This window comes from Hordeum vulgare, chromosome 6H (genome assembly GCF_904849725.1).
Source record: "Hordeum vulgare subsp. vulgare chromosome 6H, MorexV3_pseudomolecules_assembly, whole genome shotgun sequence".
NCBI lineage: Eukaryota > Viridiplantae > Streptophyta > Magnoliopsida > Poales > Poaceae > Hordeum > Hordeum vulgare.
In genome coordinates, this window is record NC_058523.1 from 518,440,672 (window position 1) to 518,452,176 (window position 11,505).

The following is an 11,505-nucleotide window of genomic DNA, read 5'->3' on the forward strand; positions in this document are numbered from 1 at the left end:
AAAAACAATGAGCTGGAAGCAAAAAAACACTCGCAACAAAAGTGAAAAATACCTAGGAGGGGACCTGATCAGAACGACATGGATGATGGAAATGGATACGGATTGGGACGGACGAGGCCCGTCCGATGAAACGCGATCGGACGGCGCTCGAGGGGATTGCTCGGGAGGAAACCAGCATCCGGCTGTCTTAAAGCGTTTAAAAAATAATATCCAGTGCATATGCATATGCACGGCAAAGATCCCCGTATATTTTGCTTTGAGCCACCTATTGTGCATAACGAACCCCGAGAGGGCCATCCATCCATCCATCCATCTTATCGACGCCGACGTGTTCGCGGACGCTTTCCATGCCATCCCGACGCCTCCATTCCACCCACGGCCAGAGCCGGCCAGCCTGGTCGACGGCGGCGCACGGCACGCGTCGCCGCGCGGTTCGCCGGCCCCCACCTCTTCACCCCCTCGTGAAGGTATGCGCGCCGGCCGGAATCCCCTCGCGCCAAGTAAAGCAAAGCAAAGCAAGGCTCAGTGCGCAAGCGTCCCTTTCCCTCCATTATTCCTTCCCCCCGTCTATATAACCCTCCGCACCTCGCGTCCCACACCGGCAACGGAGACGACGACGAGACGGCCGAGGAAACAGCCACACGCGCGCGCACGCCAAAGCCGCGGGTTTTCTGTAGAGCTCATGTGACGCGACCATGGCGAGCGGCGGCGCGGGGGGATACTACCACGGCGACCGGTACGGCTACGGCTACTCGCGGCAGCAGGCCGCGCCGTCTCCGTCGTCGGCGGCGTCGTTCCACGTGTGCCTGTTCCTGGCCACGGCGTCCCTCCTGGGCGCCGCGTCCCTCTACTCGCACTGCGAGTCCGCCATGGAGAGCCTCGTCGACCAGCTCCGGGTCGCCGTCGTGCTGTCCCCGTTCATCCTCCTCCTCGCGGCGCAGTACTGGTCCGCGACCGGGCGGCGCTGGCGTTCGTCGTACTCGTCCTCGTCGTCATCGCTGCTCGCGGCTCCGACGCCGGCCGTGTCGTGGGAGCAGCAGCCGCCCTGGTACGACCAGCGGCAGCGGGACGGCGGCGCATCGTCGCCGTGGGGCGTGGCGCTGGCGCTGGCGCTCGTCCTGCTGCTCATCTCCTACCAGTCGTGCTTCCAGTACTGGTGGTCCCCGGTCGTCCGCCGCCGCCGCTGAGCTCGTCGATGGGATCCGATCGTTCGCGCGAAGCTAGGAACTAGGCACAGCATTTGGTCACGTTCGGGCTATGCTATTGCTAGGCAAGGAAATTAAATTATCGGCAGTTGGAAGAGCAGGATTTTGCTGTCTAAACCGTCAGATGCCTTAGCCGTCAGAAAACTACCACTAGTGGTATTTGGAGTATGTAAACTGTTGTGACATATAAATAATAAAGAGCAGTATTCTTGCATTTCGCAGTTATCAGATTATTTCGGTCTTTTAGCTGACAAATTGCACTCCAACCATGTACTGTCCAGCGTGGAAATTCAGATATGGATGTCACAAGAGCAAGTGCGGTTCAGGCCAACAGAAACTGGAGCGAAATCCCGAGAAGTGCCAACAGCTACCGAGCTCCATGGCTATTGGTATTTAATTTATTTAGAAAACACACTTCCGGTGCTCAAAGAAATAATAAAACAAAAACGTGAATAAATACACATGTTCTTAAAGCCCGGTAAAAATCTGGAAAAGAAATACTTTGTATTTTGGGAAATACAAAAAAGAGAAATTTCTGACAGAAATGACACCCCTTTTCTACTATATATATATATATATATATACTGTCAGAAAATTGTTTTCCCCTATAGCCCAAAGCAAAACAAGATATCTACCGAAACTTGCCATGGGTATTTGGATGGAATGCTTATATGTATCCCCGGAAAAAGTTTCACGTTTTTATGAAATTTCGGAAACACGAATTTCGAAATGTTCAAATATAGAGAGCACCGGAGCTTGGGTGTCAAATCCTTGCTGAGCGTAATCCCTCCTTCTCTGAACAATGCACTCGAGCCTTTTAAAACCACGAATCCTTGCAAAGAATATAAGAAGCAAACCGGTTAAAGAAAGTACTCCTACTTTGAGTACTTTTATATAAAAACGACGAATCTTTGAATACATTTTCTCTCCCTGAAAGGAACCATCCAAAGTACAGTATGTTAGTACTAGCAAACACCGATCACGCCTAGCTTTAGGTCGATTTTGCTGCCAGTTAACTAATCGAAATTGATGAGTGAAGAACGTGGAAACGCTGAAAGAAAGAAAGAAAGAAAGAAAGAAAGAAATATTGCAGTAGAGGAGAGGATGGGAATCGCATTCCTGACTTTTGGCCATGACAGTATACAGATAGAACCCGGCGATCGTCGTCTTTCTTCTCTTTCGGCCGGTGATGGACGAGTAAACGCACCTTTCTGCGCTAGCGAGATGGCCGTGTGGGGGCGAGTGCGGCATGGAATAGCTACCCGTATTGGAGATGTTTACCTGAAAAAACTAAAAGCAACCGACCCCAAGTATTCCAGATTCTTGCCAACCTCCGTATGTGACATTTGGTTAAATGTGCTCCAGATTTTTCTGCATCCCATCAAAAACTATACTATTTCTCTCCAACAACGAGCATTGTGATAGAGAGGAAGTATAAAATAAAGATGTCATGTTTTTAAAAAAACAGAGGCAAAAGCTTTGCTTCATCTCATTAATTAAGAAAAAGATAATTACCCGATTGATTAATGGAAAATCGGACGAAAACCGTTACAACACGTCCACACAGGACACACAAAACGACCTGTCAACCCACAAAAGGACGCGCACACGTCGTCGAGGAGAGAACACCGTCGAGGCTGTAACCCGATGTCATCACCATCACGCCTACACAAGGGTGACTCCGACTCCACCATCAATATAGCCCTCACCGCAAGTAAATACCGAGGCCCATGCCAGCTAATGTCAAACAGTCAACCGCACGCACCAACTACGAGGCAGTTTCGACTCTGTTGACGAGCATTGTAGGAGAAAAGCACTGAGCCTGCACCGAGCCAACGCCAAAATCGACCACCCGCCTCGTGTCATCGTCGCCGCAAGGGCCCCTCCTCAGCAGCTTCGACCCCAGAAAGACAAAGTGAGGCACGGCCACCCCTCGAGCATGTCGGAAGAGACCGACTGCCAAAGCCCAGCAGCAACCCAACTCCGCTCGCAGCCGCCATCGTTGCTACACAAGAAGCCGCGCCACATCACCATTGTTGAACGGACACCCACCGAACGCAATGTCGCAAGAATCCAGCCCAAGGAGCACGCAAACGAGATCCAAAGCTCTTCAAGACGAATCCCTAAAGAAGGAAGCGACGATGTCGACGTCGTCGCCCGACCCGACTCGGCCTTAGGCTTTCACCCGAAGAGTTGGAACCGAGGGTGTGCAGTGGGTGGACTCCACAACGACGCCTCCAAGGAGGTATCACGACGTCCACGGACGTCAACGCCGTCGGCCGGAAGACCCGATGAACTTTTTCCCGGAGCACCGCCTAACACCACACCCACACGCAAAAGCACCGCACCGCTGGCCCGCACACCTCCCATGAAGTCATTGCGCCATGACCAAGAGAAGCCACTGCCGGATTTCGGGCTCCGCAAACCCTAAAGATTCAAACACAGGGGTGTGTACGAAGATCTCTCCCTGCTTAACCTTGCCTAGCTCGCTACTCGATGGGAACGACGAAGGACTCACTCGATGGTGAGGGAGACACAGAACACAACAATTTACCCAGGTTCGGGCCGCTGAGAAGCGTAAAACCCTACTCCTGCTTTGGTGGATTGCCTCTCATGGAGGTTGGCGGACGAACTAGTACAATACTCTCGAGCCTCCGGAGGCTGTGTGGCTTTGTGTGTTGCTCAAGGGTGATAATCAAACGATCCCTCTACGAAGTATCCTACCCTATCTATTTATAGCGGAGGCCCGGGTCCTCTTCCCTTATCGTTTCGGCGGAAAGGGATCCCACAACGGTCAATTTTGAAGGGGGACATGTTTTTTCTAAAAATCCCCTTGGTCTCCCATCCAAAAAGATGGGAAGTTGTGAGCAATGAATGTGCTTGGATCGGAGATAATCACCTAGAAGTGCAAGCCATTGAACCACAAAAACTTCACCATAAGCATGGAAAGATTACAACTCTAACACAAATCAAACTTATGAAACTAATGTGACATAATAACAAAAAATCATGAGATTTGAATAATCGGCTATGCGAGGAGATAGAACCCTGTGTCTCCATGGCACCTTAAAAAATAATCAAAGTAATTTATTCACAAAAAGGCGACGAAGATGAATATATATTAGAGTAGACTCTGTTTTTTAAAGATCCAAGGCCCCCACCTCGAAACGTCAAAATGACATATGGAGGTGAGGGGAACAAAAATAAATTGCGATGGCTCAGGGTTCTTTCATCTACGGGTGGCGGTGGCTAACACAACAAAATCTTGTCATCCTACTTATGTGACATTTCTTGGCTACCTTTCTACTCGTTTACGCAAAATCTTAAAGCTTCTCAAGTTGGGAAAACCACATGTAACTCAAATTCAAAAACCACACGTTGATTGTATGGCATAAATTATAAAATGATAAGTAAAGAAATTATATTTTTTGTCAATAATAATTGTCTTTCTTTTTTAGAGCAAAGAAATTATCTTGACTATGTTTTGAAAAACAAATATCATATTGATTGTTCTGCTTCATGTGGTTCTCGTGCAACATTACTGCATACGAGATCACCCCCCATCCATGAGAGACTCACACGAGTCTAGGGTTTCCCCGCCTCCCACCGACGCTGGCATCTATTTTCCTCGTCTCCTGTGACCTTAAGGTCATGGAGACATGGCGGATCTTGACCCTTGTCGTTAAGAGGGCTCCTGATCTAGGTGTTTGCGACGGCGGCTTCCTATAGATGGAGTAAGGTTCTCCCCGTCCAGCCCCAGTCCCCGGCATTGCGCCCCCGTCGTCGAAGGGTGTGTGAAGGCGTGTCTCCGCCGGATCACGTGGGATTCAGTCGGTGTTCTCTTTAGTCGATCTGCGTGGAACTGATCATCGTTCGTCTGCGTTCATGTGTCTACTAATTGGTTCCTTCGGACCAATGCCTATCTTCATCGACGACGGTTGCTGTTCTGATGCGCTCGTTCTTTGGGGGCCTTAACACGACGACTCATCGATGCATCAGCGGCTCATTCGAGTGTTTGTAGTCGTCGTTAGGTAGCCTACGAGCATGGATGTATTTTTTGTCTTTATACAGCAGTTTGATCAACAGGTTGGAACTATTCCCCGCACAAAAGACATTACTGCGGAGTACATATCAGGTAATAAAAAGGGGCCAACTACCTTCGAAACGCACACAAACCCCTGCTAAGGAAAACCCCACTAAGAAAAATACGGCACATGTAGTCTTGGGCCCAGTGCTTGAATTGGGCTCGAGCCTAGAGATGGCCAGCCCACTTCGAGCGACGTCCCGCACTACTGACCAGTCCTCCACTCCAACCTTGACCGCAGCAGAGAGATCTCGCTAAAATCTCGCCGAGGAGGGAGAGGGGTTTGGAATTGGCGCCAACCATTCTCCCCCCCAAATCCCTCCCCCCAACCCTAGGGTTTCCGCCCCTCCCTGCTCCGCCATGGCGGGCGCCACCGCCGCCGCTCCGATGGACATCGACGGCGCCGCCGCGCCCCCGGCCTTCAAGGGCAAGGCGCCGCTCTCCGCCGCCGCCGCCGTCAAGTCCTCGCCCTGGGTCGAGAAGTACCGGCCCCAGTCCCTCGCCGACGTCGCCGCCCACCGCGACATCGTCGACACCAGTGAGTGCCCGCTCTCCCTCCCTGGCTCCGACCATCACCATATCTAGGACTATTTGGCCGCTGCCTGGTTTGTTGACCAGGTGCGGCGTCTTGTCGTTTTTGGAGCGATTATTTGGAATAGGGGTTTGGTGGTGGGTGGATGGGTTGGTTCTGCCACATGACTTTGATAGACGGTGTGTGTGAATTCGGTTGAATAGGCATGTAGTATGCCTTCACCAGTGATCTGCTCAGATTTGGTGGTTCCATATGGCTGGGGCTGATTTCTCTAATATAGCAGCTAGTCATTTACAGTAGGATTTGTTTGACGCTTTAGGATAGGTTCTACACTGCTTACTTAGTGACTAGAAATTTGCTATTTATTACTCCCTCCGTTTCAAAATAAGTGTCTTAACTTTATACCAGCTCTAGTACAAAGTTGTACTAAGTTTGAGACACTTATTTTGGGACAGAGGGAGTACATGTTTATTGTTACCTGTGATTTCGGGCGAGAACTGGTTTTCGTGTGTGTATCTATTGTCATATCGGGCAGTACTCATATTTTGTATCTTGACCCAGATGAAGCTATGTGTATGCTGCAGCACATTTTGAGATCGATAAGCCGTAACATATTATTATTGCCTAGTTCTAATTTGCCTCTTTTTTCACCATTACTGCATGATTATGTAATTTATGCATGTCTCTTTGAGGCAATCTAACAAGTTTATGTCATTTTATTTATTGCAGTTGATAGGCTTACAGATGAGAATAGGCTTCCACATTTGTTGCTCTACGGTCCACCTGGCACTGGGAAAACATCAACAATACTAGCTGTCGCAAGGAAGATATATGGCTCACAGTATGGCAACATGATTCTGGAGCTCAATGCATCAGATGAACGTGGGATTGGTGTTGTAAGGCAGCAGATACAGGACTTTGCTAGTGCACACAGCCTCTCTTTTGGGTATATACCAAGTCCTATAATTCATTTTTCAAAGAAAAAGTGAATGTTCTTAGCCTTTTTTTATTGCATGCGTGGGGCTGAGGGGTGTCCATGTTCTTGCACCATGCCAGATTTAATCATTTATTTCCATGGGCTCTATCATTGTACTTATGTGGAACTGCAGTAGGATCACTTAGTTTTAACATGAGGTCGTATGTTTACAAGTGTGCAATTACAAGCCGAACTAAATGTTTGTGGTAGAGTGGCTTACTTGCATGCGTCTATTTGATACTCACTCTTGATTCCTTTAACTGCATTGGAGTTGCTTGTATGGTTGAATGAACTATTGAAGAATGATGATTCATTGCAACTATTGTATTGTTCAGTTCTTCACAAGGCTGTTAATTTTGTAGAGCAAAGCCTGCTGTTAAGTTGGTCCTCTTGGATGAAGCAGATGCTATGACCAAGGATGCACAGTTTGCATTGCGGAGAGGTTTTTCTGTTGTTTAGTCATTGTTTACCCATATGATATTATTATTTTCATTAAATCTATTTACACCGATCCTTCTTGCAGTCATTGAGAAGTATACAAGGAGCACGAGGTTTGCACTCATATGCAATCATGTGAACAAAATCATCCCAGCACTGCAATCAAGGTGCACTAGGTTTAGATTTGCTCCACTTGATGGCTCTCATGTTAGTGAGCGTCTACGACATATAATAAAATCTGAGGGGTAAGCACACATTTTTTTCTTGTTAAGATTATGTTAGGAATATAGACCTGTTGTCAGGCTCCTCAGCTTTCCATGCTTGACTTCTTTTACTACCGTGTTGGGACTTATGAAGTTAGTAATTTTTCTATATGTACGAGTATGATGACACTATGTTTATGCTTGTTCTTGCAGGCTTGATGTAGATGAGGGTGGCTTGAGTGCCCTTGTGCGGTTAAGTAATGGTGACATGAGGAAGTCTTTGAATATATTGCAGGTTACGTCTGAGTAATCTTACATTGTTTTGTTTTCATGAGCTGATGTACCTTTGGTTTGACACTGACATACATTGCCTTTTTATGTGCAGTCAACACACATGGCATCCCAGCAAATAACAGAAGAAGCTGTCTACCTTTGCACGGGAAACCCCATGCCTAAAGATATTGAGCAGATAGCGTTTTGGTTACTAAATGAACCATTTTCAACCAGCTTCAAACGTACTCTTAATTGCCATTACCATCTTTCATAATTTATGGTCTAAATGTGTGCCTAATGAAGTTTGTGTCCTTATCTTTTCAGATATAGCTGATATGAAGATGAGAAAAGGTCTGGCTTTGATTGATATCATACGGGAGGTCACTATGTAAGTGCTCCCCCTTCTGCCCTTCCTACCTTCTAAACTTCCTTATTCTCAATATCCTACTAAGCCTTTTTAATTATTTCAATTAATTTCTTGCAGGTTTGTGTTCAAAATTAAAATGCCATCCAGTGTACGAGTAAAGTTGATTAATGATTTGGCAGATATTGAGTATGTCCTGTTCATCCTTTTAAAGTTGAACTTTAATCAATGTTACTCCCTCCATTTTTATATACAAGGCCACTATCAAAATTACAATTTGCATAAATACAAGGCCACTAACACTAATCGATGCAATATTAATGGTGTTTGCCTCGTAGTACTAACAAAGGAGGACATTAATTATCCCTTGCATGTCAGCCCGGGCGTTTGGGTATTTTGGTTATTTCGGTTCGGGTAGTTCGGTTTATGGGTAATTCGGGTATTCGAAAATGGGAACCAAAATTGTTTCTGTCAAAAAAATACCCGAACCCAAATTACCCAAAATTTCGGTTCGGGTAATTCGGGTACCCAAAATATTCGGAGCATACATCAACTTTTGATATGAATAACTTGGATATTATGGGTATTTTTGGTAGTATGGGTATTTTAGTTAGTATGGGCAACAAGTTAGTGTAATAATAGCATGAAAATTTTGGACAATATGAATAATTTGGGTGGTATGTGTATTTCGGGTTTTCCACACTAGAACCCGAACCCTAACCTGAAAATCAAATAGTCAAGAAATGAGAACCGAACCCTTACCCGATACCCGAATTACCCGACAATTCGGTTCGGTTCGGGTTCGGGTAACGGGTAATTCGGTTCGGTTACCCAAACGCCCAGGGTGACTTGCATGCATGTGGAAGTGAGATCATTGGCTTAATGTGCATGAGAGAGAAAAATACACATTAATTTACACAGCAAACAAGAAGGCATTAACTTTTGCCTTGATACCTGTAATATGGGTATGTGGCCTTGTATATAAAAATGGAGGGAGTATCCTCGATTAGTTATATTTTGCTGATGATTATGCTCAAATTGACATCTAACTGTAACCGTGGCATTGTATGCTCACTGCTCATTTGTTTTGATGATTTATTTGTATTATGTCATTCCAGTGGTCATTTTAGCTCACACAGGTAGTTACCATAGCTCAGTAACTGTAATGGGTCCGAGGCTATTATTATACTCCCTCTGTCCCAAATTAGTTGTCTTAGATTTCTCTATATAAGCATGTATTTAGACACGTTTTTTGTGTTAGATACATCCGTGTCTAGACAGATCTAAGACAACTAATTTGGGACAGATCTAAGACAACTAGTATATTTGTATGGCCAGGCTGGCTTGGCGAGTATGGTCTTTCTTCTAGCATCAACTTAGAAAAGCAATTAGTCACACAAATCATGGTTCCGAAACAGCACCACACTCCAACGCACAGTTGTTGTTTGGTCAACTTCCCATGTGAATTCTCTACACGTCTAACTTGTTGATTTTCAAAATGTTAATTCACTACATGTTTCGATGAAGTAATTACTTGTAGAAAAACTCTGCCTATCTGAATTTTTTTAGGCGGTACAGTACTAGATACTGACCTAAAACGATCCTTGGAAATATTCTCGGGTATTTGAGCTATGATTCTGCTGGGAAAGTATGATGGCCACTTTCCTCTTTTGACTTCTTGAATGGTTAAATCCCCAGTATTGGGGACCAAAACTAGGACAACTCTATTGGCAGCGACTCTTCAAACAGTCACCAACGTTATTGACATCACATATACTCTTGTTCTCTGTGCAGGTATCGGCTTACCTTTGCCTGCAACGATAAACTGCAGCTTGGGGCACTGATCTCGACTTTCACAACTGCGCGCACGGCTATGGTTGCTGCTGCTGACTAATTTGAACAAAATGGGCCTACCATGGATGCGTCCTTGGATCTGGACATCTTGTGGCAGCTTATTTATCTTCTCTGTATTTAGTTTAAAGCACATCGAGCAGAAAATTTTCATGTTAGATTCGCCTGTCTGCTCGAGGTGCTAGCTGCTTGGGACCTTGGAAGGGTTTTAAAACTCAACTGTAACTGACTGTTATCAGGCTTAGGTGATGTATGGACGTATGGTGCATGCTACATTTTATGCAGTAGGGAGTCATTCACAACTCAACTAATTAGGGTGTGGAGTATTGTTGCAAAAAAACAAAAAAAAATCAAGACGTGTATTGTTTTTTCCCAGCTATTAGGTTTTGTATGGTTTCAGCCTTTCAGGGTAAATTATCCACAGGGAACCCATGAAAGCTCTTCGTTGAACATGATGCATTGTCCACAAAGTGAATGTGACAGCTAACATTGTATTAGAACTGCATATAAAAAAGGTCAACACAGGAGATAAAGTTCCAAAGGAACCATTACGCAACTTCCATTTTTATGTGCTCATTTATAATTCTGCTTTTCATTAGTATTCTGTAGGTGGCGATTTCAACAATTAAAGCCAGAGAATAAGATTATGTAATCTGTGAGCCTGACATTTACTTGAGACAATGCCAGGTAATATTAGGGATTATCATTGCAAAACATGATTTCACAGTTACTTCTACGATAACAGCTCGTGTGCCATGTATAGGCCTAGAGCTTCAGTGTTTGTGTCTGAGGCCTCCAAGTAACTTGCAAAGGGTGAAAGTCTCATCCCAACGTTACCAGCTCCAATCTCATCAACCACGGCTTGGACTACTTGTAGTGGAAAGCGGCGACGGTTCTCTAAGCTCTTTCCTTCAGGAGTAATAATCCAGTAGGTATTTGTTAGACACTTGACACAACATTGACCAGAACCTTTGTAGTATGTTAATTTTCTCCTCATAGACCCTCCGTTTAAATTTACTTCGCATATCAGATTTCTCTGAAGTAAAACTTTGTGAAATTTGATCAAGATTATAGAAAAAGTCAACAATCACAATACTATATCAATATCATTATGTCTATTTGGTATTGTTGCACGTTTATATTTTCTGCAAAGGGGGCAAAGCCCGCAATTTGGCTACCCATGCTGGGCCAATCTATCAATGGTTTAAATCCTATCTTGAAGTGCCAACCAATCAAAGAACTTGACTTTTGGTGATGCTCAAGCTTTCCAAACCATTTGGTCCATGAGGGAAAATAATCATGCCCGAAAATTGTGCCTTGTAAGCGGATGTCATGGACTACTGTCCACTGATGGTGCGCTTCCACACGATATCATCCTTGGTTTGCTCGTCAAGGTGGAAATCATGCATAAGCATCCAAAGGGTTAAAAATTGTCGGATGTGCACAACGAAGACGAAGGTAGAGGGATCGAACTTGAAGATCCAAGCATTCTCTTTAAGTGCTTCACGCACCTTCCAATATTTTCTTGAGGAGGCCTCAAAGATGAGGGAAGCAACACTCATAGGCTTGCATCTAAGGA

The 11,505-nt window shown here is 45.4% G+C and overlaps 2 protein-coding genes across 2 annotated transcripts; both read left to right on the forward strand.

Annotated features, from left to right (window-relative positions):
- Window positions 1-470: 470 nt before the first annotated feature.
- On the forward strand, window positions 471-1,419 carry LOC123401910. The gene has a single exon (XM_045095773.1). It carries the CDS (start codon window positions 696-698, stop codon window positions 1,185-1,187), a length of 492 nt encoding a protein of 163 aa, XP_044951708.1. The 5' UTR covers window positions 471-695; the 3' UTR covers window positions 1,188-1,419.
- Window positions 1,420-5,522: 4,103 nt separating this feature from the next.
- On the forward strand, window positions 5,523-10,301 carry LOC123401909 (replication factor C subunit 3). The gene is made up of 9 exons (XM_045095772.1): window positions 5,523-5,827; window positions 6,551-6,767; window positions 7,160-7,239; window positions 7,321-7,480; window positions 7,652-7,733; window positions 7,824-7,953; window positions 8,036-8,099; window positions 8,196-8,264; window positions 9,870-10,301. Exons 1-9 carry the CDS (start codon window positions 5,650-5,652, stop codon window positions 9,967-9,969), a joined length of 1,080 nt encoding a protein of 359 aa, XP_044951707.1. The 5' UTR covers window positions 5,523-5,649; the 3' UTR covers window positions 9,970-10,301.
- Window positions 10,302-11,505: the final 1,204 nt, after the last annotated feature.

What these genes read in the sequence shown, in the direction of transcription:
- LOC123401910 (XM_045095773.1), top strand. Translation starts at nt 696, where the DNA reads ATGGCGAGCGGCGGCGCGGGGGGATACTACCACGGCGACCGGTACGGC.
- LOC123401909 (XM_045095772.1), top strand. Translation starts at nt 5,650, where the DNA reads ATGGCGGGCGCCACCGCCGCCGCTCCGATGGACATCGACGGCGCCGCC. An exon ending in AGTCTTTGAATATATTGCAG is followed by an intron (nt 7,734 to 7,823) that starts GTTACGTCTGAG and finishes TTTTATGTGCAG; the next exon opens with TCAACACACATGGCATCCCA. An exon ending in AATGATTTGGCAGATATTGA is followed by an intron (nt 8,265 to 9,869) that starts GTATGTCCTGTT and finishes TTCTCTGTGCAG; the next exon opens with GTATCGGCTTACCTTTGCCT.